Below are 27,148 nucleotides of genomic sequence, written 5' to 3'. Positions count from 1 at the left end.
TACCATGAACACATTTACTGCAAGTAGCTCTATGGAAAGCCAATTCAGATAAATATAAACACTATACAGAGCTTCAAGCCAGTCTCCCAAAACTGCAAATGTGCTGCATTTTTACCATGAAAAACAATGTAACAATATTTACAATGGAAGACACAGCCGAATCAATCAGCTCAAACTTTTAAACAGATCAGTGAAGCAGAAATCGCAAATATAATGAACAGTTTCAACCATATATGTTTTAGTTTGTACAGACAAGAACTGTCCAATATCAAATTAAATTTACAGGACAAACATTGTTCCATCATTGGTTTTTCTGTACTATACAGCAGCATAAATGGGTGGCTGGAAGGTTTGTCCACGTAGTGATATGTTTGACATAGTTGGAAAATGGTCTTCCAGCACAATACTGAATAAATTAGTTGCTGTAAACCAAGACAAAAAAGATTGCATATTTTATTATGCTGTACCTGTTAGTATTTGTACCGGTAGAGTTGAGGTTACCCATTTGCTTATTTAATTCAGCATTTGTAAAATCAGTGCTGTATATTGTACCATGGCAGCCTCAGGATCGAATATATAAAGAATGTAACATTTGTTAACCTTTTTTTTCACAATTCATCTTTTAAACTATCACCCAAGTTTCATTTCTTTAAAAAATAAGAAGATGTAAAGCTCCCCCACCCCACCCCTTCAAAGGCAGTACCTATTGCATGGTTAATTTACAGAGTCCAAACAAAACATACATGGCAAGACAGTATTGTGGTCTAGAAAAGTGGTCATGTTTTAAAAGTTAAAATATGTTTAGCAGCAACTGGTTAACTGTACTCTTGAAAACCTTGCTTTTCTAGATTCAGGAAGTCATCTGTGCTTTTTAAACTCTGCAGCATATTTTTTCCTTCTGATTACTGGGCACCGCATCCATTCATGGATACCAACTACATTTTGCCAAAAGTTAGCTATATAATTTTGTGACATGTACATTAAGACTAACCAAAAATAGATTTCAGTACACAGTAATGAACATCAAAACTGACAGCAGGGTCTAGTTTGTTATACAAACTGGACTAGTACTTTGAAAAGGTCAGATGTCAAAAAGGTGAGGCAACCCTTACTCAGTACTCGTACAATATATAATGGAGAGGAATACCAGCTGTATGGTGCCTGAGGATTTGCGTACCATTTTCAACCCTTTCAGTTATCAGTGCTTCTAATTATTAGTATACACTATATGTACCAACAACTAGCGTCATGCTCTTTAATGACATAAGCCTACCAAGCGAGGCACCTGACTTCTGGCTACAGTTTTGAACAATACCCCTAGTAAGAAAACATATTTCATTCCCCACATTAGGCATTGTAAAAAGACAGTATTAATTCCGGGTATGGGGTTTTCTTTCCCTAATTTTTGAAAAAGAGTGGCTTCAAATAAAAAAAAGGGAACTTTTACCAAAGTTTAAGATTAAGGAATATTCTCTAGGTAAGCTCTACAGCACATCAACATTGTAATGCAGGGGTAATATACAATTGCAGAGTCTGCCGTTTTACCATTTGAACTTGCTTTTAAAAAGTCAACTCTTCTTAACCAAAATTTATAATTAAACAGAAATAACTATACAGGGAGATGTAAGAGAAAATTCATCTATAATCAGATACAACCAATCTTCAGTTCTACCTTTACATTCAAAGATATTTCCAGCAATAATCTTCAATTTAAAGAGGACGTAGAAATAGTTTTTTAAAAAAGTTACAGGTTCCACAAACCTCTTGTACCATAAAGTAAAATTAAACAGAACAAAAGAAGAGAGATCTCACTTAAGTACCACTTCTCTCCCCTCTATAGTGTATTGCACATGCGGCTGTGAAGCCTCGCCATGAACAGCACATGCATCAACCTAGGAGAAGGAGCTAGACAGTATGTGTGTGAGAGAGTGTACGTCTGTGTATCTTAGTTACAGCCCAATCCAACGCATGTTTGCATGGAAGCAAATCCTACTTAGCACAGTTCTGCTTACTCCTATGTATTTATGCACAGGATAATGACCTTTGACTTCTCATGTTATCTCCAGGAGGGAAAACAACACAGCAGACTCCCCTCCACCCCTCAACAAACAACCTAGGTCCTCAACAGTCAGAGGTATCTTTGCAAAGAAGCAGTTTGCGTTCTGGCAAAGTGGTTGCTTCCAGAGCAAACAAACAGCTTCTTTGCCAAGACAGATGTGACTGCTGGGGTGGGTGAAGAGAGGAGTGGGGGTGTTCCCCACCCCCAGAGTGCAAAGTAGGCAACAGTAAATGAGTAAGACTCTCTTGAGGTCCATGTGAGAGAAAGAGACCAGGCCAGGGTGGGGAGTAAGAGATACACAGGAGAGAGAAAATCTCTCATTGCTTTGTAGCTAGCAGGGATGGAGAAGGTTGTACAAGCTGGAATTTACCATCCAAATCATTAGCTGCAGGCTCTAGTACTTAAAAAAAAATTACCCATAGATTTCAATGAGGACTTGTGAATGTATGCCTAGGATCACAGAATCCCAGCCTCCGCCTGTTCTTCCCAACCCCTCAAAATGGGTTGTTGAACTGCCCAAAGAATTCTAAGCCATTTATAACATTTAAGCTATCACTTCAAGTACTAGAAAAGCAAAAACCATATTAGGCAGATTCTCAGACACCAACTTTGACTTCTCAAAACAGAAATTGATGGGGAAAGGGGAGAATTAGCATGGAAAGTTGTCATTCCACTCCAGCATTCACATTGTCTCCCAGACAGAGATGCCGGGGGGGGGGGAGGGGGGACCTTCGTCATCAAGGCTCATCTATGACAAATGTTCATTCAGATTAGCACAACTGTAGACTCAACAGCCACTCAATGAAAAGTCATTCCAATGATGCATGTCCATGTCTGTGTTGGTGGAAGTGAACAGAGTTGACTGGAGATGGGCTCTGCTTCCAAAAGCACCACACAGTTATGGAGATACCAGCTGGGAACCCTGCTCTTCTCACAATGGTTTCCATGGTAATGCCATCAGTCTAGGGGAAGAACAAAAATATTTTAGTGCAAGCAAAACAGAAAGAGACCAGTTTGGCTTATTGTACATGGCTTGTAGAGCGCATGTGACATCTGTGAAAATTGCCAGGACATTCTTAAGGGATTAATCAATGCACGTACAAATCTTTATGTTCATTTCTTCTTACAAACAGACATATCACTATCAAACCCACAGAGCCTGGGCCATATACAACACATGAAAGGCATGAAAAGCTAAGAGCACACTCAACACCCACTCCATTTGTGCAGTCCATGAAACTGGTATTAGGTGGGTTGTTATGAAGCACCCAGAAGATACAGTCTAGATCTGCTGTGTCCTATATTGTTTACATCATAGCTCAGTGTCCTGGTCCCCCCAATGCTGTGTGGCAACATCCCTGTCAAGGTTTAAATACAATCAGGAGAACATTAATTGTACACTGAAGTCTTAAAAAAACAGATCCACTTGGGCCACTGAACAAACCTGATAGGAATTCAGACAACCCTGACCACTCAAATTTGGGTCATAATTTAAGAAAAGCCCTGCTGGATTAGGCCCAAGGCCCATCTAGTCCAGCACCATGTTTCACACAGTGGCCCACCAGGGGCCTCTGGGAAGCCCACAGGCATGCCCTTGCTCCTGCTGTTGCTCCCGGGCAACTAACTGGTATCCAGAGGCATTCCGTCTCTGAGCTTGGAGGTAGCCTACAGTCATCAAGACTAGTCACCACTAATAGACCTGCCCTCCATGCATTTGTCTAAGCCCCACTTAAGCCATCCAAGCTGGTGGCCATCGCCACATTCTGTGGCAGAAGACTCCATAGGTAAATTGTGTGCTGTATGAAAAACTACTTCCTTTTGTCAGTCCTAAATTTCCTACAATGAGTTTCCACAGTAACTGGGGACGATGGGAGTTGTAGTCCAATAGCATTTGGTGATCCAAGCTTGAGAACCCCTGCTCTACAGCAAGACAACAGAAAAACCAAGTGGTCATATGAAAGTTGTAACAAAAGTTAAAAGATGAAATAGTCCAAGGCTGCCACGTGGAGGCCACTGTGAAATCAACCCATATGGCAAACAATAACTCACCCCCAAATCAGGCAGAGCTTCATAAAGTGAGCCAATTTGTATATTTGCCCCAAACAGTATCATTAGCACTGTCTGCCCACTTCTTCAATTTGATCCTTTGTTAACTCAGCTATGAAAACTGTACCCCACAAAGCCAAAAAAATTTCAATATGGGTAAGAGAAGGAAGAACTAGCACAGAACTGTAAAACCCCTGATAATATTCTTTCGATTTACACCAAAGCAAAATTATCTCTGTACTTAACCTGTCAAATATTGTTTCACTTAAGTTGGCTCTGATACTGTTTTCTGCATATGCTTTAAAGACTGCTTTGTACCCTTGAGTGTGAAATGCAAATATAAAGCTAAAAATGGCTTCTAAAAAACTTAGGAACTATTGCTCCTTTACACCTTGAAAGGTGCTTCTTTTTAACATGCCAGGAATGGCACTACCTCTCCGCAGTTAAACAGATCAGGAAGAGGGCAGTTAAAATTGCATGGGAAGGAATGCAATGTGTTTTTCCTCCCTTCCCCTTCTTTTCCTATTAACCTGCTTAATATTCAAAATGAGCATCACCTGACATCAATGTAACTGCCAGATCCCTCCTGTCCATAATACTTCCTCACAGAGCTCTAACAACAGCCATTAACTCCAAAGGATAGCAGAGCAAATGAATTCTTTTCTTTTGGACCCTGAACCAGACAGCAGAACTGGAGTCTAACCCAAAAGGGAGACAAAGAAAAGGCATGCAAGTTCCCTGCCAAGGAATTCAGCTTCTCACTCTACTGGTTGGGGAAATCACACTCCAAATAAGGTAGGTAAAGATAAAGATAAAATGTGCCGTCAAGTCAATGTCAACCCCTGGCGACCACAGAGCCCTGTGATTGTCTTTAGAAGAATACAGAAGGGGCTTACCATTGCCAGTACGAAATGATGCCTGTCAGCATCTTCCTATATCGTTGCTGCCCGATATAGGCATTTCCCATAGTTTGAGAAACATACCAGCGGGGATTCGAACCAGCAACCTCTGGCTTGCTAGTCATGTCATTTTCACACTGCGCCATTAGGCGGCTAAATATGGCACCTACTAGTCCTCAGTTAACACAATAATTAAAATCAATCTCTAAAAACCAGTTCTCAACACTCACTCATTCTCCCAACACTACCAAAAAGGAAAACCCAGGACAGATGCCAGACAGATTAATTTTCAGTGGCTATAGACACTCAAGGAAGGGAGCAAGTTTAATTCCTATCCCAATGGTCCCACTGAGTGCCCCCCTTTACCTTTCCTCAAATAACTGAATTTACTCCTCAGAATTTACTCAGAGGTGATGCACACAAAGTGGGGGGGGGGGGGACACTACACTGCCATTTTCCAGAGGACATATGTCCCCTACACACCAGGTATTTAAGTTTACTTTATTTTAAAAACATCATACCCCATTTTTGACTCAAAAGACATCCAGGTAGACTTACAACAGTTCATTAGGCAGAAAAAGCCACATACATCCCTGCTCTGTGGTCAACGTAGGCCACAAGTACCCCCACACTGCCCAGGCTCAGCAATACCCACATGCATTTCTACTAGTGCACAACTGGCAGCTGCCCCCGCACGCAAACACCTTGGGACTGTGCTTGACACGGAGAAGGGCTTCATGCACAGCAGTCTGTCTGCAGCCCAGTCATAGCAGCTCCACACGCAGAGGCTTCTGTCAACTGCGAAATCTGCCTTAAGACTCGAGGGGAGCGACAGTACATTCACAAATACATACACAAACCTGTACACACACTGATAACACAGATAAAATCCAAGCCCCAGTCACTTATTCTCCCTATAACCGCGTAACCCTGGACTCTAGATGCCAGCCCCCAACGCAAATACCTTGCAGTGCTTCCACAGGATTCACAGGGGCTCATTCCTCGTGAAGGGGAGGGCACAATAGGACTGCAAGCAAGTGTTCTCGTTTATGGAGACAGTGATGGGACATGTAGGTGTAGGCAATACCCCACGTAGATGGGACCCAAGCCTGTTAGGGCTTTATTGATCAAGATCAGCTCTGTCAGTACAGACCAAAGATCTACAACGAGAAACTCCAATGTGCTCAAGGAATCTCCTCAGGTAGAGGACAGCTGTCTGGCCCTGGTCACCCAGAAGCACCAATGGTCATCAACAGCATTCGAGTTTGGTGAAAAGTGCCCCTAGTCAATGGTGCAGCCTAAAGCTAGCTCAGACACCAATTGTCTCCAAGATAGCCAATATAGATGCCTTATTCAGTCATTATTCTACAGAGGCTGTACTTGCGTACAGTTTCCAAAAGCTTGCCAAAAGTCCCACCCTGAAACATCACTCACTCAGTCCCCTGGCATGTCGCTCACGATTACAGGCTTTCATCTGAAGACACAAACACTGTAAGCATGATGGCGGGTGCTGAAATGGTAGTAATCTAGAAGCAACCATGCCAATAGTCAAGGCAAGGCGGCTGCTCCACAGTTCAACTATTAAATCCAAGTCTCCATTCTGGTATCTAACTGAGTCCAATAGTTTGTAGAGGCAGCAGATAAATGCATTTCATATGAAAATATTTGTGCAATACCATCAGCAATGTTCCATTGGAGCTATAACCCCTCCCTGTGTACACAAGACCTAGCTTGCTTATATCTACTTCAGTCAATCATAGTTTAACACTGATGTCAAAATGATGCAACAACAATAGTCCTACTGAAGCAATTTTCCTGATGCTAATGTAGTCTAGTGAACAAAATATGAACGCACAGCCTCAGATCTAGGGAAACGGAATTCAGATCCCTTCATAACCATGCACTCAACAGCTTGTTTGAGAGTGGCAACCAGTGTTCTCTAATGTTTTTCATCTATGTGCAGCATGAGTTTTGTTCTGGGCAGAAGTATCAAGGCAGTGTATGCACACATGCAATCAGAGTGGGGCCTTCCTGATTCAACCTGAGCGGGATCTCAAATTAACTAAGTGCACACCAAAAACATGTGAGCGTGCACGCATGCCTTAGAGGGAACACTGGTGGCAACACATTCCTCCACTATGTGTTTCAAAATCCATCCAATGCTTCTCCAAGACACTGCAAGGCACCATTTCTAGTGAAGAAGTAGCAGGCCTTTGACTCTTTCCTTATCTGTCACTCTCCCAACCACAAATCCAGTGTATCTGTGAAACATGGGTCTGGATGCCTGATCATTTTCTGGTCGCTGGGCTAGAGTACTCTTAAGAGAAGACACTTTAGAAGAGTAAAAGCACCTGAATTTGCTTCTACTTTGATATCCACCATCCAGTTCGAAATACAAAACATGAACAAGATTTCGACAAATCTCTCTAAACTGCAGCTCTTGGGTTGTAATGGCAAGGAGGGGGTTGCAAGAATGAATGAAAAATTGTAAAGCATCTCATGGGAATAGCATCTCAGGAACACACCACAACATGCCAATTGCCAAATATTCCATCAACAAGCATTCACAGAAACTACTTTGTTTCTCATCTCTTAGGAAAGAAGATTTCTCATGGGTCTAACACATGTACTTGCATATTCTTTTATAAATATAATGGGCATGATCTAATCCCCATCACATCCTCTCCGCACACCCACTTGCAGGAAGACTATATAATGGTAGAAGACCATCAGATCATTCCCAGTGTGGCATTCAAAACTCAATTCTTAGCCCAACAACATTTTCATCCCAATTTTGAAATTTTTATATCATAACTGAGGCATGTATACCACACAGCTGAACAGCCATGTTGAGCAACTAACATTTCCCCCCTTGGTGACTTAATTTGTACTAGAACTCAGGAGAAAGTCAGGACCATCTTCATGAACATGAATATACTGAAAACTGCCTCTTTTCCTAAGCAAGAATTCAGCCAAACAACATTCAAAACAGCCTGGTTTGCAATATCCATGAAGGACTTTGAGTTCAGCTAAGAGGAAGAAATTCGCTAGGTCAAAGTTTCTAGTAGCAGCTGAACTGAAGCAGCAGGGGAAGAAGGGAGTGCTGCAATTGTTGAAAGATGCAAGAGAAGACAGAGTGCAGGAGATGCTCGGCACTGAGCTCAGTGGGCCCTTCAGCAGTTATAGGGAGAATAAGAAGCTCAGTGGTTACTGTGGGGGCCTAGAACAGGAAAACAAACAGGGGCTTTGGGAAGGGTTAAAAGCAGAAGACAGATAAAGACTCCGTGATGGACCACCCCAAATTAATGATAGGCAGGCTGAACATTCAGCATGCCAGGGTGGGGGTGGGGTGGGAGTGGGTGGAAGAGTGAAGTTTTACAATAGACATCTATGGCTCCGAACTTGGACACTCAATTCTCCTTAAGCTTGGGAAGCTTTCAAGCTTTAGTCAGGGCTATCTGTATGTGGCTCATATCCTAAGCTATCCAAAATCAGCACTAGGAAAAGTAGATTCTACTGTAAAAGACATCTGCTCACACTCAGGAAAATGTACCAAGACCCCTCTAGGATATTTGATACTATTAGGACTAGAAACCATGTGCCTTGGGTCTTTTTGAAAAATTTGCATCTTTTCTGCACTTCCCAGGATGGCAGAGTACACAAAGCTTTGTCTTTAGGTTTCCCTTAAGTTACTCATTAAATTTGTTTAAAAACTGACACTCTGCACTTCTAATTGAACTCTGTGGCTTCAGTGGGGCCAAGAAGTTCACCCCCCTGGGCTTGTTCCTTCTCCACCATTACAGTAATGCACATTTCTTTCTCTCTCTCATGTTCACCAAAAACTCAAAGTTATGTTAAGAAATATCCTCTTGGGACACCTTTTCCTGCAAGTGGAGATCATGTCTGAAAGTTACCAGAGAATAATGATGTCCTATCTGTTGAAAGCTAATGTGTCAGGAAGAAGGGTGCTAGTTTAGGAAAACAGTACATCAGGGTGAAACGTATGTGCAAAAAAGTGTTACACAAAGGGGAGAACATTACAGAGAAGACAGACAGACCCTGCCGCCAGGGCTCAAGAAATCAACTAGTCTACTCGTCTATGGTGAGTTAAAAATGCCTGATGCATGAAAAAAGGCGTGAAGAGTAATGTACCAGTATAGCTTGAGGAACCATCTGGTAAGTGAACTATTTTGTCTGACTAGTGAACTGAGCCAATGCTTCTTGACCCCTGCCCTCTGCTCTGCCTAGGTAATCGCTGGATTACTTAATTCCTGGATTATCTAATTCCTGGAGAGGCCTTTGGATCTTAAACTATCCTTCCATGCATACACCCTTTTAAAAGGCCTCTTATAAACTTCCAGTGCCTTGTCTCTCACATGAGAGAGAATTCCTCACTATGCTTAATCCTCAAGACTTAAAATTGATATGGGGCTGTCTCCCCCAACCTCATTTGTATAACCCTATAACCACTGTAGTGGCTAAATACCAATATTGCCTCTCCCTGTTTGCCCACAGGACAGCTGCCCCTAGTTTAGGTTTTTTGGTGTGCACACACAATTGTTGATTAGATCTGGATGTGGGTCAGAGGTGAGACAGGAAGGCAACTACTAATCCTCATTTGAAATGCAGCAGCACTAAGTTGTTAGAATTTATTCTAGAAGGGCTCCTGTCCCTTTATCCAACAAGCAAAAAAAACAGGTGAAACTTTCCCCAGTGTGGAGTTATAGCTGAATTTCTTCTTGTCACCCAATAGAGATGTGCACGGAACCGTGCTTCAGTGGTCCAAAGGTGACGAGGGTGCCTCTTTAAGGGCGGGGGAGGGTGTACTCACTCCTCGTGCCATTTGCTGCCCCTAAGGTTTTTAGGAACAAACAGCTCCGGTGGGGGAGAGCAGTGGGAGGGGTGTATGCACCCTCCACCGCCCTTAGAGAGGCACTCCCCCTCCGTCGAACTTTGAACTGGGGGCTGGTTCGAACCTCTGCAGAGGCCCATAAAAGCAACGCCCAACTGTTTTAGATAAAGTTGCACAGAAGCCCTACTAGAAAGAAACTGGTAACCTTAATCACTGCCCAGTGATAGTCACAGTCCAATAATGTGAGCATCTGCCATCACCTTCAACCCAGCAAATGGCATTTTGATCCTCAAAACCAAAACATTTGTTTCAACATGTATAATATGAAGGTGATCATTAGGCCGCTTTTAAGAGGCCTAACAAAGCTACACGTGACCAAAGTTAAAAACAAACAGCAATTTGCAGGGTGGGCCAAGAAGGCGGCTCTCTGGGTCATATAGACCACTTAAGGATGAGTCACACAGTTTTAGGACAAACAGAAGTGAAGATGTATCCTTCCTCTCTCCTCCTTCCTCCCCGCCCCCCGACACCATAAAGATTTTGCAATTCTTTAAGTTATCTCCCACCTTAAAGTAAACTCAGTTGATTCATTTTGGTTACAGATCTCAAACTTTTGAAATCTTTCAGTTCAGCAAACCAAACCTGGCTTTCATACCAGAAGTAAAACCAAGGATGTGGGAACAAACCTGATTTGGGGAAACTAAACAAGTTATACAAGGTAAAATTGCAGCCCTGGTCCACCTCCTAACCACTAAAATGTGCACTCTCTCTCGTGCGCACTCTCTCTCTCGTCAACAATAAATTCTTCCTGATAGAAGTATGAATGATGCTATATTGCTTTACAATGAGGAATGCTCTTGCCTACGTTCATCATTGGGAAAGAAGATATACTGCTAAAGTCAGTTACCTGGTTATTTGCTTATTCTGGCCTATTTTCTGGAACTATTGCAGCCACTCAGATCTCTTGTCCTACAAGTGTCCTAGCAATAAGCCAACTAAACATTTTTATTATCTTCAGTTGAACTCACATCATAAAAGCACCAATCCAGTGCTCAGTTGTGCTGGCCTTAAAATTCTAATCATTTCAAGGAGACAGATACATCACGCTACAAGACTGCAATCTGTTGTGTAGCTTGCCTGTTTAACTAGTTACAATGAAGTCCTAATGTAGAGAAGCATTTGTTTGTGTTGTTCTCAAGCAGAAAAAAAGAATGTTGACTAAGCATGACACAGCATCTCTGCTAGCAGTGTGCTAAGCCTTCCAACACTGATTAGCAGCATCAACTAAAAAGTTGGCAGGGTCCCTGCCTTTACACAATCAGCATTATCAGTTTAAGGAACCCAAGTACAACAATCCTAGCTAGAAGAACTTCAGAACACCATTAAATCCACTATAAAATGTTTAACAGCTGAGCTAAGCCTCCAACAAGAAATATTGTTGTTAAAAGATTTTCAGCCGTGCTTTATTCATTGTACTAACACATTTATATCTACTCTCTGTTCCACTTATAAAGAATACTCAAGGTAGCTTACATTACAATTACAATGATACAAAGAATGTTTAAAAATCCTAACCATGGCAATACTACAACAATATTAAAAAGGAAGGAATATCATCAAATTTCAAATAGTTTAGACCTTATCAAGCACCAAAATGCCATCAGGGAAGGTGGCCACATAAGCCTTTCAAAGGTAGGAACTCCAGAGCCAGGGTACCACACTGGAGAAGGCCCTATCCCATCTACCCACCAGCCATACTGCAGTTGGAGATGATATGTGGAGTAGGGCCTTTACGGAAGATCTAAGTGGCTAGACAAGATCTTGTACACAAGGACCCTCTAAATACCCTGGTCCCAAACTGTTTTGCGATCTTGGTTCCAAACCAATATGCAGTGTTTTGTTTTAAATCAAGTATCAATTCATTTCCACACTCTTAGGAAATAAATCTGTTCTCTTTCACTAGCTCAAAATTGCAGGCAAAGCAATACTTTTGTGTTTTCAGGCACAACTGCAATTTAAGTCAAGGCAGTGACTGCTTGCAGAGAGTCTTGAGATGCAACTGTCCCAGAGCAAGTAATCGGGATAATGCCAAAATGGAACAAACTTTTTTACAAATACTGTCATTGCTGGACACTATCACAAATGAGTGAGGTGAAGCGCACACAGTTGTATACCAGACTGTGACTACAAGCCATTCGCAAGACTATGTTGATATATGGATATCAACTAATTACCTCCCATCTCCAAACGGCACACATTATAGGATACATCAAAAATTACAATTAATGTTTATGAAGGGCAGGGAATGTGTCGGATTAATTGTGATATTTTCAGTACATTTGGGGGCAATGAACTTTGCTCTCCTCAGTTCTTTCTTCCTCTGTAAAAAAGAGCCCTCAGTCCTTTAGTATTCATCTATTTTTAGAATCCTAAGTAACATAATTAACGGGGTTAACTTCCAGTTTCATACAGATGGTCTCAATTTACATTTGTAAAGTGTCTTAATCAAATCTTAAAAATTTAACTATTTCTTTATATACTCAGCTCCCTTTCGCCACGTAACTGTTTTGGTAAGCTCATTAGTTTGGGTAAAGCAATATGGACAAGAGTCAAAACATCTGAGGAGTTGCTGTGTTTGAAAGTCTTGCATCAGTGATTCATAAGTAAAACCAAATCACTTCAGCTTGTACCCAAGGGCCTAACTAAACACTGCAGGAAAATACATACAACAGAAAACCCACTTTGGAGGGGGCAATTTGGAAAGCAGCAGAGGGCACTGAGAGAGTGCTTAACCCTTCCCTTGCTCAAATATGTAGCTGCAGTTTGGTGAGGCCCTCAGCTGAGAAGGATTAAACACTCTCTCTTCTTCTCTGATCCAAATTACTGGGCCCCCACCATCCCAAAAAGGGTTTTTCTTCAACAATGCAGCCAGTTTTGCTATACTCATTTGCATGTAAGCTTCAGATGTGTGCTAGAGAAATCACATGTGGAGCAATCTTTCAACTGTTCCCATTCACAAAATGGATGGAGGAGGGGCAGCAGAGAAACTGGTTAGGAACTGGAGGCTTTTGCAAGCACTGTAAATAGTGAGGCCCTCGGCTTCTAATAAAGAAACTCAACAGCTTCTTGTGTTAACAGCTTTACAGTGTTTTAAGTGTAAGCACAAGCATTTTCAAGTTTTATTTGGACAAGTCTTATGGAACTTGGTATTGTGCTGTGAGAACACCAATCCTATAAATAAATAAATAAATAAATAAATAAATAAATAAATAAATAAATAAATAAATAAATAAATAAATAAATAAATAAATATAAAATAAAATAAAATAAAATAAAATAAAATAAAATAAAATAAAATAAAATAAAATAAAATAAAATAAAATAAAATAAAATAAAATAAAATAAAATAAAATAAAATAAATAAAGGCAGGCATACAGACTGATGACAAGAATGGAAATGGGGTCAGCAATTCTACCTCTCCAAGCCCCACACCACAATACAACTAAACCCAAGTAAGTGTTCATGAAAACTGCATATTTTCTCCAAGTCTTTCTCTGCACCCACTTGTCTTCCATTTCCCTTTTGTCTCTTTTGTATCTCTTTTAGAATGGGAGCCTTTAGGAAAGCAACCTGTCTTCTCACTTTATGTAAAATGCTATGAACACAAATGGCACTATAGCAACCAACAACTGACCTAAAGATGAAGCCACATTTCAGAGTTTTAAGCAGAAGTTTTAAGCAGGGCTCTGTGGTTGCCAGGAGTCCAACACCTACTCCACGGCACAGCTTTACCTTTACTTTAAGGTAAAGTGTGCCGTCAAGTTGATTTCGACTCCTGGCACCCACACAGCCCTGTGGTTGTCTTTGGTAGAATACAGGAGGGGTTGACCATTGCCTCCTTCCGCACAGTATGAGATAATGCCTTTCAGCATCTTCCTATATCACTGCTGCCCGATACAGATGTTTCCTATTGTCTGGGAAACATACCAGCAGGGATTTGAACCGGCAACCTATGTTCCTATGAACCTTCTGCTTGTTAGTCAAGCATTTCTCCACTGCGAAATTTAGGTAGATTTAATTGGGGGGGGGGATATTTCCACACTCCATTTCATACTTTGACATTCTACCCTATATTCCATTTGCAAATCATGTTTTAGAACTCCCCAATTCTAAATTTGGAGACACATTTTGCCCCTTCCCCAGTCTGCTGAGAGCAACAAGGAGAGCCCCAGCCTGTCTGTCCAGCTTGGAGCTAGAGGGTGGGTGGGGAACATCCTCACAATTGTGGTGTACTTCTGGGAATGCAGTATCACTATTTGGAGGTGGGAGGATCTCCACCTCCAAACAGGAAAGAGGGCATGAGGGCTTGTTGCAGAAGCGCTTTCCTGCTGGGTCCAGACACAGGCTAGAGGTACACAGAGAGTCTCTGAATTTCGACTTGTAGACACTCACAGGTTTCTTACAATTTTCATATACATCAATACTTTTTTACCCTGGGGAGTAGGCTTTGACATGCTGATTGGCTATATAGGACAGATGAAAATAATAAACATGCTGGTCACAATTCTACACACAGTCAGTGAGCTTAAGCACACTTAACTGTGTCAGACTGTGGCAACTGCTGGAAACCAGAATCTCTCTATCTTTAATAGACACATTTTACAAGTATAAATAACTGTTAAACAAAAAGACAAGAAGTCACTATCTGATTCTAGCAGCACTACACATCTACAAGACTTGGCTACTGTTGTCAACTGAATGTTCTTGCCATTTTCATGTTTTAGAAGTTCTGAAGGGTTGAAGACCCATCATTACAATAAACCCTAAAACACTGCAATTGTCCTCTTTAGATCTGAGTTGTTACACACTGAAAAACTGGAATTGTTCAAAGTTTAAAATTAGTAGTAGGATCAGAGTTAGTCATCCCACTCTCCCTTCTTGTTTATGCTCGATTGTAATGATACTGGGCAAAGTCCATATTGAATTTTAAAACCTCCAGAGAAGGGCAATGTAAGTTCAGTTCTTCACAGCTTTTAACTAGCCTTTGTTTAATGAGACTATTTCAAGCCTGCTGTTATTTACTGTTTAGAAGAACCTTTTGAGTACTGATACATTGTGTTAAATTTTACACTTGGATGTAGCCAGATCCCACCCCTGCTCCAAAAACATGTACAACAGTAAGCCACATACATTACAAAACCCCAAGCAATGCCTACACATTGACTCATCTTACATGTAATATTTTCCAAAATTAGACTATAAAGGACTTGAGCTCATGCAATCCCTTAAAGCCTGTGAATAAATTCAGAATGAGTTAAGGTTGAATCAGGGATCTAAAAGTTCTGATTTAGCACCTCAACCAGCTTATCAGAGTCTAGTAAAATTTTTGCACGTCAATGTATAATGCAGAAAAGGAATAATTATTTTCAAATGACAAGAGCAGCACACCAATTACTCTTATATTGGTACTTGGGGTGTTTTTAAACACTACTGTATTTATACAAAAAGTGAGCAAGTACTAACAATCAATAAGGACCAAACATTTTGTTTTCACTCAAACTGTAATTAGAATAAGAAGATTTACAGTGGAGCACAGATGATCACTTATCCTCTATAAAGCACAGAAATGAAAAATGGGCTACTGTTATGTTTCCAAAGACATGTGGCTAAGTTTTAGGAGAAAGGATTTAATACAAATGTTGAGCTTTTAAAAGAGATACAACAATAGAATATGCTAGTGAGAAGTGTTCTACAAAGTTCATGGCCATGAGAACACTAAAAACCTTCTCAAAACTTGTGGGCCTAGTGCTATAGTATCAGTAGTAGTTGAAATCAGAAATCAGTTGAGGTCACCTTTGTGCAACTGAAGCTAAACTAGCGGTTCTCAAAATCATTCTTTTAACTTGCAAGACAAAGGAGAAAGCAGTTTACACCTTCCAAGTAGGATCTACAAAAGAAACATATGCCAGTTTATAATGGCTGAACACTCTCCCACCCAAATCCTTGGAATTGGGGCAGGGAGTGTGGAGTCGTATGCCATGACATTTTGAAATCTCTTCAGAGAACTTCAGACCCCAGAAATCTTTGGAGAAAACCCATGGCAACTGGTCCAGTATAAAACCAGACAAAGTTATGCAGATATAGTCTGAGATAACACATATCAGTTACTTATGTTTTTAAAAGTGATATAAAACTGTCATTTTAATAGAATGTATCCAATCATTCTGGATCTCTCATATCAAGCAACATAAAGTTTTGATGTAGCTGTAAACAGAACTCTACACTAAAGGAGAGAGCAGAGAAATTGTGACTGTGGAAGTAAGAATAGTAGGTTTCATTCCCCAAGGGGTGAGATTTTTGCTGAAGATACTGAAACTATGCATCAGGACAAAACCCAGTCCTTTCGTGAAACCTAGTGTAGTCAGCTTCAGAAGGTTGGCTGGGAAAACAGGGCTAGATACTTCCTTTGAGACACTGACCCAAAAGTAGGTAATCACGTGCAAGTGCTAATATTACTTCCAAACTATTGCTACTATTTTATAAATAGCCCAATTACTGTATCCCCAATGGCAAGCTGACAAATACAATTATCATGCCAAATATCCAGATTTAGAGTAGTGAGTTACCTGTAACCAAGTTCTTGGATCTGGACTGTAATAGTTCAGCATTACTTATATAGTGCAGCCACCCAATTAAACCAATGCACAATCAAGGCCAACAACAGCAGGAGGACAAAAGTTGTGCAGCCCTAATGTAGTGCATTCGTTTAATTGGGTGGCTGCACTATATAAGCAAGGCCAACACCACCTGTAGGCCAACATCATCCATGAATTTTGGCCACTGTGACTGGGGATAATGAAAGCTGTGGCCAACAACAGCTAGAGGGCCAAAGCCCTGTAGCCCTGCACAAAACGGAAACTGCAGCATTTTGATAAACCTGTGATCCAAGACAATGTGTTGAAATTATGCATGCATTAAAGTTGTATAGGCGTTTTTTTTAAAAAAAAACCTACAAACCTTTTGTTGCAGAGTTGCACTTCAAACCATCAGATCTGCTAAAGTCTATGCTTACATACACTCCGCTTTCCAGATTCAAAGTACCATTTGGGAGGTGGCAGTTCGGTGTACTAGGGCTTTCCTCACAGTTTAGAGAATTCTCTCGTAAATTAAGAGCTATATAGTTTAAGCCATTTTGAAATCCAGTTGAAGTATCTCTGGACATCTTGCTTTCATGGCCATCTGAAATGTGTTCTTCGGGTTTCAGCCACACATTATCAAAAGAGGCAGAGCTGTGCCGTTTACTACTGTCAGTAAAGAAGGAGGAGGAGGTGGTAACAGTGCCAGCAGAAGAAAATGTTTCAGAGCTATGCCGCCTCCTTCCTTGTGGGTCAGCACGAATAACTTTAGGTACTACTGGAGGATCAGGACTAGGAACAGAGAAGTCACTGCTACCCGCATATTGGTCAACAATGCAGAGCCGATTTACTATGGAAGGAGGACTATCAATCTTTACGCCATTTTTGCTTTCTGTGCTAAAGGGTCCAGGTGGTGTTGCTGCCATGTTGAAGGTCATCTCAGTGTAGTCATCAATCCTACCACTTGCTGTGCTCACACAAGCCGTACGAAATGAGAGTCTGGCATAATCAGCATCAGGTGGGTTTCTTGGGATACTCGAACTTGAATAAATAGAAATATCTGTTAAAGAGTTGGATAGATCTTTTGCTGCTTTCGGTGACTGAACATCAAGATCAACACTCATGTAGTCAGAAAGTGGCGACTGCCTATGGTCACTGCTAGAGCCAAGAGAGGAGGGTGATCCCTCTGCAGATAAAGAATATGGTGTATTACTTGCTTTTTCACCGAAATCAATATTTATATATTCACCAGGGCTAGATGGCTCAAGTGGAATTGTACGATCATACATTCTTGGGATAGTGTTGCTACCTCTGGTACCTAGTGGAAGCCTTGTTGGCCTCGTAACCCTGTTCTGTGAAAGGCCTTCATCTGAAGCTTTTAGAAGAGATGTCTTGGAGAGGCCATTGGCCAAAACTTCATTGCTGACATTTTTACCATTCTCAGATTCACCATATAGTAGTTTTCCAGGTGATGACATTGGAACATATTCATTGTGTTCACCATTTTGCCCTGTCAGAGTCTTAAAACTTCGGGGGAGAGAAAAGTATGAGCCAAAATTTTTGGAACCAGTATTGGTATGCATATAATTTGAATCACCGGGTGGCTTTGGAGCAGATGAATTTCCAGGTGACATATCCATATATTCATTATTGGCCAATTTTTCATTTCCACTTCTAGAATTAAATCCAGTTAAAGGACTTCGTACAGGTGAAGAGACAGCCCTAGGAAACATCATCATATATCCTCTGGAGTCAGCCTGAGATGACGACCAAGAGCTGTTTATCTGTTTTGGAACAGACACATTTTTAGGAGTCATTGGCAGATAATCATCATTGTTTGAAAGAGAGGATGCAACTCCTGGCATCATTGGCATGTATCCATCATCTCTACCTTTGTTCCTGCTTTGATTACATACAGAATCAAGAGCAGCCTCTGCATATTCAGGTTCAGGGTTATCTTTAAATTTTGGCGATTCAGAACAAGGCAAGTGTCCGTGGCTTCCTGCAGAATACTCATCTAAAGCAGCTGCAGTTTGGGTTGTTTTCTGCTGTGCTGGTCCAGAAGCAGGTTTAGTTAAAGAGTAAGTTCTTTTTCTGAAACATTTTTCAGCCTCCCGGTAATCATCTCTTGAACTATTATGATCCATTTGCTGTTTGCTCATAGACATGTATTCATTCAAACAATTTTCCTCTCTGATTGGTGGTGTATTGCCCAAGGAATCTGGGGTGTTACTTCTCACACGAAAGTACCTGAAGTCTCCAGGGCTAGAACCATATTCATCGGAAGATATAAAGCCACCATCGCTTGGGGACCCACAGACCGATGAACTAGAAGGCCTTACAAGAGTATCTGAAGCAGATCCATGGCCACTACTTGAAGAAACACTGATGGGGCTAGTAGTGGAAGGGAAATGAGATACTGGCAGAGAGGCAGACCTGGTGTGATAAGAAGAGCTAAACGCTGCTCTAACGTATCGCCCACTCCCTTCTTGTCGCCCCAAATTCATCCTTGCAGTATTCAGATGAATCAGGCTTCCAGTCACTGACCTAAAAGGTCTGGTCATTGTTCCCTCCCCTTCACTAGAAGTTCTGAAGCGATAAGCACTACTACTCTTGGAGGTTGGTGGGGTCCCCCCAGTAACACTTTCAGTTCTGGATCTTCTCTGTAAGCCAGTCTGACTAGGTGGTAGGTTTCCTAGGTGCCTTCTGGTAGTGATGAAGGAAATTGGGTTGGTGCTGCTACCACCGCCACTAGAAGACTGGCTCTTGCTGCGAGGTCTGAACTCAGAGAAGGCTTTCAAAGCTTTCATGGTTTCTAGAAAGGTTTCATGCATGTTCTGGGCAACCACTGAATCATCAACTTGCATCCACAGCTCACCTGGACCAATGGAAGCAGACCTGCCCACCTCAATGAAAAAGAAGTTTTCTGAGTGCCCACATCGGCGGATGTTCATTAACTGTAAGTGGACAGAGGGAACCTCAGTATTCAGTTTGACAAGATGGATTGCCTTGCTAGAGAGGCACAACCTATACACCCCAGTCAAATTCTTGGTCTGCCCCAGTCCCTTGGGCTTTACATTGACCTGCCAAACTTCCTTGAACACAGTCCCGGGCCGAAGAGCAGCCCCATAATGCTCGTCATCGTCATCCAGTTGTTGATCAGCCTGGTCGTCCTGCTCCAAGAACCCCCTCTTGCTTTGACTCATGAGCTCAGTGATTGCCTGGTACCAGCTCTCCTGCTCAGCCTCGTTCTCGGCAACCATGGCAAAATACTCATCCTTGGTATACAGAGCGATGATGTGCTTGTGCTTGGCATCTGCTCTCCGGCTGACCGTGAAGCACTGGTAGAGGGGGATGACCCGCTTGGGAGGGGGGCAGCAGAGAGCAACATTCCCACCAGTCGCCGTCGCCCTCAAGCTGCTCTTGAATTTCTTCTCACTGTCATAGTACTCCAGCCTGGCCGGGGCCAGGTGACTCTCCTCCCGCAGCACAAAGTAGCGCTTGTGGCCATGCTTCTGCTTCCTTAGGTAGCCACACTTCTTCACATCATCCCCCATGGCTGTACTCCCCGGTAGGGTGGGCGCTCCCCGGGGGGAGGGCCCTGGGGGCCCACCTCGCCCTACCGAGCTGGGGCCGCCTCGCCCAGCAGCCGTGGTGGTGGCAGCGGCAGCAGGGCTGCCCCCAGGAAGGAGGGCATCTTCTTCTTGCACCAGGCAGAGGGAGGTGCTAGGGGACCTCCTCAGCAGGAGCATCAAGTGGTGAGCAGGGGGCGGGCAGGGGGCGCTCTCCACCAGCTCCGGGTCCTCCTCGGCGAGGGCAGGGGCCCCCAGCTTGCTGGCACTGGCCCCCTGGCTGGAGCCCCCTGCGCCGCCCGCAGCCTCGTCCTTTCCCTCCAAAACAAGGCAGCCGCCTTCCCCGCCGCTGGGGCCAAGCATCTCGCTCGCCATCTTGAGGGGCTGCCGGAGCAGGGTCCGAGGCGCTGCGTGGGGCCGGCGGGGGGTGCCGAAGCCGCCCTCACAGGCGAAGCGGCTCCCAGGCCCGGCTGGACATGAGTGGCCGCAGGGTTCTCCGCGCCGCCGCCGCTGCCGGGACTTCTCTGTAGGGGGGAGCCGGGCTGTCCAACGGGCTCCAGACGCAGCCCAGACCGAACGAGGGAGCGACGCGCAGACAGACAGACAGACGGGCGGTCCGGACGCGCCGAGCCCTCGCTCTCTGCCGCCGCCTCCTCTGCCTGGCTCGCTCTCCCTCACTCACACAGGCAGCCGCGGCGGCACCACGGCGAAAACATCACGTGACCCTGCGGGCGGGGAGGAGGGGGAGCGTGGGGCGGTGCGCGAAGAGCAAAGTTCTGAGAATGGAGGAGCCCGCCGGCCAATGGGAGGAGAAGGCCGCTGCCCAGGTGGCCCAATCCGCGGCCGTCCCGGGCTAGAGGGGCGGGCCCTCTGCGCTTCCCTCCGCCGGACAGGCGGCGGGCTCAACCAATGCGCCGCGGAGGTAATTAAAACTTCTCGACGGGGAGCGGGACGTCGTCTGTGTGTGTGAGAGGAGGGGGGGTGAGCGGGGGGGAGGGGCTTGGTCGCCGTCCAATCACAACCTCACACACAAAGAGATACGCGAGGCCGAGGCGGGAGCCTTCCGTACGTGCGTGAGTGAGTAAAGCGGTGGGTGGGAGAAGGCACACGCATACAGAGAAAGGACGGGGAATGGCTATGAGCAGCAGGCCGGCTTGCCAATCGGCGCTCGCGGGGCCTATCTGCTGGCCAATCAGTGCGGTAAGACAGGTTGGGGTGTTTTCATTCCCCTCGACATGTTTTCCATCCCGCCTCCGCCCCCCCCGTCTTCGTTTTTAAAGGGAAACGTCTCACCTCTCCCCACGCCCACACCCCTGACCAGGTTGGACGACCTGCCAGGGTGCTCCGATTGGCTGAAGGGACAGCCAATCGCGGGGCGGGAGGGCCGAGGGGAGGTGGAGTGGGGGTGGAGCGGCCGAGGAAGTAAACAACTCGTCAGCGCGCGGGCGACCGTTGGAGGGGAGCGGTGTGCAAAAGCGAGGCGTCCCAACGGCCGCCGGTTTCGAGCGCGCGCTGAGTGGCGGCGGGGTGTGTGTGTCTGTGTGTGAAGATAATAGGGGGCGGGCCCAGGCGGGAGGCGGGTCCTCCTTACCTGTAGTGCCGCGGCCACGCCCCTCAGGCTCCCAGTCGGGGTTGCTCTCCCCAGGAGAGCGGGGTTGCTCCAGGAGCGGAGACGCCCTCTCGTAGCAGCAGCAAGCACCCATATATAAACGCTCATAAGAACAACAATAATAACAATATAGTAAAAGTGTTGTTGTTGTTATTTTGCATTTATAGTAATAATAATGTAATAAAATAGCCACATTTCAAATGTGGTATGGCCCCCGATTGCCCGCAATTTCGGAAAGCTGAGGGAAATTTGACTTGATTTGATTGATTGATTGATTGAACCTATTTTTATATTGCCCCAAACATAGGTCTCTGGGCACTTTACAGCAAAACAACAACAGAAAAGTTGTTTTTAGTTAAAGCAAATAAATGAGGACAAAATTAAAACACTGGTTAAAATAAGTGACAGCAAAAAGATAAAACATTACAACAATTAGAATTCTAAAACAGTCTTTTAAAACAATGTTAAAACTATTAAAACAGTGTTTAATTAAAAGCCTGGGTGAACAGATGTGTCTTTACAGATTTTTTTAAAATGTCAGAGATGGGGAGATTTCCTAAGGAAATTTTACCTCAGGAAGGTGTGTGTGTGGGGGGGAGAACATGATTTTACATGAAGAGAATGGGGGGGGGGAACAAAACAGGAAGGGGGATTTCTCGGGAAACACTAAGCAAGGGGAGCAGCAGCTGATCCCAAATAAGATAAATAGGATAACTACTTTCCAGCCCTTTTAAGACCATTTATTTTGAGGAGATCAAATAGCAACAAGTCTCCCTTATTAAGGGCTTTGCTTCTTCCAGATAACTTTGTCCCACGCAATGGAATAATATATTTGCTTTTAAAACATTTTATCTTATTGAATGAATGACCTTTTTTTCCTTAACATGCTACTGATTAAAAAAACAAACAACTAGGCCTTACACAACAGAGGTGTGTCTCACATGCACATTTATTTATATAGGCATTTATACCCTGCCTTTCTCTGGTGAGTCATAGTCAAGGCAACTTACAAATAAAAGTCTGCACCACAGCAAATAATGGAAGGATGGATGGATGGATGAAGTGCCGTCAAGTCGGTGTCGACTCTTCAACAACAAAAAAGGGTCTCAAAAGCAGTGTACCTAGCAAATGCCAGTGAAAAGTCCCTGGAAGTATCAGCAGCGCAGCAAGAGGTCCCAAACCAATGTCACTTCCCTGGCAAAGCTGGCCAATTTTTCTCTTCTGGCCCCAAGATCGGCCCTTTAATCTTTCGGGCTGCAGTGGGGAGCCAGGTGCATTGATTCACACATAGCCCAGCAGTGACGTTTGTAGAAGGAAGTTGTAGGATTCCCAACTAAGGACTTTTATAGAGGACATGCAACTATTTGGGGGACCACCTGACTTTTTTTTTCTCATTAGGAGGAAGAGAGACTATTTTGGGGGACCAAACAACCTATTTTGCATGTGTTGTGTTGTCCAAAGTTCTGGGGAGCCCGCTGGAACATTTTGTTCGCTCAGAACATCTTGCTCTCATGAGCAGCTTCCCTTCCTACTGACATCCATCCAACAGGGATGGATGGGAGGTTCTGCTTCAGTGGCAGGTTGCAGAGCCACGTGATGCAGGAGCATGAATAGGTGGGCCCGGCAGGTGCAGCTTGCTTCCTTCAGGTGCTGGTGGCGGCGGCAGTGAGAAGTTAGCTAACTTTACTCAGCAGTTAGCTAACTTTACTTGGAACATAAGGACAGCCCTGCTGAATCAGGCCCAAGACTCATTTAGTCCAGCATCCTGTTTCGCACAGTGGCACAATACCTTACTTTACTCAGTTAGCAGCTATCCCTGCTCAAGGTAGGGCAACCAGCTAGCTACCGAGCCAGCTACTTTGCATGCTGGCACAGCGGTGTGTGCACGGTCTCTCACCCGCTTGCTATTCTCTAATACTACAAACATTTACAGACCGATTTTCAACAAACGTTTCACGGCGGTTTTCAAAGAAAAATAAAGAAGAAGATGCTCCCCTCCCCAAAGGGCTCATTATTTAAAAAGAAATGCAAGGTAACACTAGCATCAGCCATTGAAGGAATGCTTTGCTGGGGTTGGATGGGACCAGTTGCTCTCCCCGTTATAAATAGAAGGTGATGATAACTTTATTGCGGACAGTGACCAGTTTGATGCAGAATACAGAATATCGTATTTAAAACAAAGAGTACATTACATGAGCTAGTACACATAAGATAAAACTACTGAAATCTTGTCTATTTTTTATCATGAGTGTCCATAACTAATCACTTTTGTGACTTACATGCAGCAGCACAGAACTTAGTGACTTCACAAGTGACTCCTCTATATTGATCTGACAGTAACCAAGGAAGTCATCTGATTGCCCTGGATATTTGTGTAATAAAGGGAGTAGCAATTCACTTTGTGAGTCATGGTAAAATAAACAATATAATACATGTTCAATGGTTTCGACGACTCCTGCATTGCAAGGGAAATTCACTATTTTTAAAGGTGCCTTTTTACTCAGCAAAATCCTTTCAGGAAAAGAGGCAGGTCAACCTCCTGGAAGCCCTTACTTCAATGGCAAGAGGCCAGAATGTGCCACCCATTGGGTCTGCAGTCCCCAAGCATATTATTTGAGACCAGCACAGTGGCAGGATCGTTTGTGAAAGAAAAGGGCTGCTCAACCCTTTCCCCTCCAGCCATCTTTCTAATTACCCTCACTAAACCACTTTTGCATCCTGAGGGGAAACAGTTGAGCAAAACACTGAAGTCCTATTCAGACATTAGGTTGTGCTCTCATCCAGATGTCTGTACACAGGTACATGTTTTGTGTGAATGAATAAACCTGGCCCCTAGAATGCATGATATAGATCTAAGAACTGTTCGGCTGTACCTGCATTCAGTATAACATACGAATGACTGTAACTGCGTGCCGATCTGTACCTGTGTAAGGATCTAGGCCGATTGTACAACTGTTACACCTACTGTATGAATAGGGCATAAGAAGCTGTTAGTTTGGGGAAAGTACATGAGAAGTCAAAGACAGGAGAAGCAGAAATATGCACTTTTCTATAAAGGTCACTCTGTCTACAAAAGGGTGCTTCTGGAAGGACAAAAGAGCAAGGCCTTCCTTCCTGACCAACAAAGCAGAAACGGACATCATTAGGAACTATTGGAGCTATTATGGCATTGGGACAGGGATCATGATACTGTGGGGTGGGAGAAGGGGGTTGTGATAAGGCTTTGCTAAGCTGGGAGGCAACAAGCAAGAAGAAGGTAGTTGCTTGGAACTGGGAAATCCTGCATTTAAGGCCTCAGAATTGGTGCTGTGCAAGATTAAGTCAGCCTCGGAAAGGAGGATTCCTGGTCCTGCCCAAATTTAGCCCAGGGCACTATTTTATATTTCAAGTTCGAAACACCACCAGACCCCAACACCAAACATACACCTGTTCTCAAGGAGGCAAGAAAATATGTAACAGACTCTGCAATGTTATATCAGATTACGTAGCTTGAAAGATAACAAATACGATATGTAGGTTTACAACATAATTCTCTAAAAGAACACATTCTAAAAGATTCAGTCCATCTCACCCCACATCTGTTTACAAAATGTACAATATATTGTTTTTATTAATGTGCTAACCTATTCTTTACTCAGACATTTCTATTCCGCTTTCCCAAACATTCAAGTTGTTATGAGATGTATGTGTTGGAAACTGACATGTTGGAATTAAAGCTGATGTGCATGTTCAGAATGTATCTTCAATCCCATTTTCAGGAAAGCCAGGACTGAGTGGGGCCTCTCAACTATCGTTTGCTAGTTTTATCTTTCCATGGTACCAATTGTACTGCAGGTCCATTGGAAGTCAATTGAATGAGGGCAAAACATCAGCTATAGGTGATAGATAGATAGATAGATAGATAGATTGATTGATTACGTGCCATCAGGTTGGTGTCAATTCTTAGTGATCACATAGATAGATTCTCTCCAGGATGATCTGTCTTCAGCTTGGCCTTTAAGGTCTCTCAGTGGTGCATTCACTGCTGCCGTCATCGAGTCCATCTACCTTGCTGCTGGTCGTCCTCTTCTTCTCTTTCCTTCAACTTTCCCCAGCATTATAGACTTCTCAAGGGAGCTGGGTCTTCGCATAATGTGTCCGAAGTATGAGAGTTTGAGCCTGGTCCTTTGTGCCTCAAGTGAAAATTCTGGATTGATCTGTTCTATGATCCATTGGTTTGTTTTCCTGGCTGTTCATTGTCATCCTCAAAAGTCTTCTCCAGCACCAAGTTCAAAAGCCTCAATGCTTTTTCTGTCTTGCTTCTTCAAGGTCAAGCTTTCGCATCCATAGAGTATCACAGGGAAAACCATAGTCTGAATGATTCTAATCTTTGTAGGTGTAGACACGTCACGGCATCTAAATATCCTTTCCAAGACCTTCATTGCAACCCTACCAAGTGCTAGTCTGCGGCGTATTTCTTGACTGCTGGATCCTTTACTGTTGATGGTCGATCCTAAAAGGCAGAAGCTCTCCACCACTTCAATGTCTTCCTTATCAATTCTGAGGCTGGTTGCTTTACCAGCTATATGTACCCCATTGTTATTTTACTTCTTCCCTTTGCCTTGTTCCTGTAATGCTGTGGCTGCCCAGAAAATTGGAGAAGCAGAAAAATCCCATTCATGTTTTTTACAGGGAACAGACTCAGAATTGCTTTTGAGTAGGCAGTATAAAAGTAACCCTTCAAACAGAAATGTGCAAAGTTTTGCTGAGGGCTGCACCCTTGCTGCCCATCTTTCCAACACAGGCACCCTCTTCGCTGTAGACAGTGAATGGGCAAAAAATGCAAGTAATACAACCCATAACCATATACTTCTCTATTGGTGCAGCTGAGGAACCAGGACTGCATCCACTGGGGAGAGTTGAAGAGTCTCTGCAGATGGAAGCAAAACGTCATTATACCAGAGGTACCTGTCTCAGCCTCATAAGAGGAAACCTCCCAGACATTCCTAACGACATGCACTTATATGGTGCATTATATAGCTTGTACTGATTCCAACCTGTTGCCTACATGTAGCATCTAATTCTAATCTAATTCTGTCCCACCATTTTGATACAGAACACATGGGTTCATTTTGAATGATGCTCAAGTTTCACATTGCACTGAAACGAAGCCATTTTTTGTTCACAGAAGTATAATTTACTCCCATCAGCTTTCTAACAGAACGACATTGAATTGCTTTGCATAAGAACACTGCTTATAAGAATACTGCTTCCTGTGGAGTATTCATTTATCAAGACGCTGCCATACATACAAGTGTTGACAGAAGTTAGCATTACTTAAATTCCTGTTTCATTGCACACACATGCATATTTTCTCTCTCTCTCTCTCTCTCTCTCTCTCTCTCTCTCTCTCATATGATATAAAGTGATTATAGCACAACCCTAAGCATGTTTACTCAGAAATAAGTCCTGTTGAGTGCAATGGCATTTAATCAC

General features: G+C 43.4%; 1 protein-coding gene across 1 annotated transcript; it reads right to left on the bottom strand.

Moving 5' to 3' along the window:
• IRS4 (insulin receptor substrate 4) lies at positions 1 to 21,331 on the bottom strand. The gene is made up of 2 exons (XM_053273879.1): positions 16,875 to 21,331; positions 1 to 3,021 (listed from the first exon to the last, which is right to left on the bottom strand). The coding sequence occupies exons 1-2, from the start codon at positions 20,437 to 20,439 to the stop codon at positions 3,017 to 3,019; spliced, it is 3,570 nt and encodes a 1,189-aa protein (XP_053129854.1). The 5' UTR covers positions 20,440 to 21,331; the 3' UTR covers positions 1 to 3,016.
• Between the last annotated feature and the right edge of the window lie 5,817 nt (positions 21,332 to 27,148).

This window comes from Hemicordylus capensis, chromosome 11, assembly GCF_027244095.1.
Source record: "Hemicordylus capensis ecotype Gifberg chromosome 11, rHemCap1.1.pri, whole genome shotgun sequence".
In the NCBI taxonomy this organism is placed as follows: Eukaryota; Metazoa; Chordata; class Lepidosauria; order Squamata; family Cordylidae; genus Hemicordylus; species Hemicordylus capensis.
This window is presented reverse-complemented; position numbering and strand designations above follow the sequence as displayed.

Bases quoted from the DNA above. Each gene is read 5' to 3' on its own strand.
- IRS4 (XM_053273879.1), bottom strand. From the start codon at position 20,439: ATGGCGAGCGAGATGCTTGGCCCCAGCGGCGGGGAAGGCGGCTGCCTT.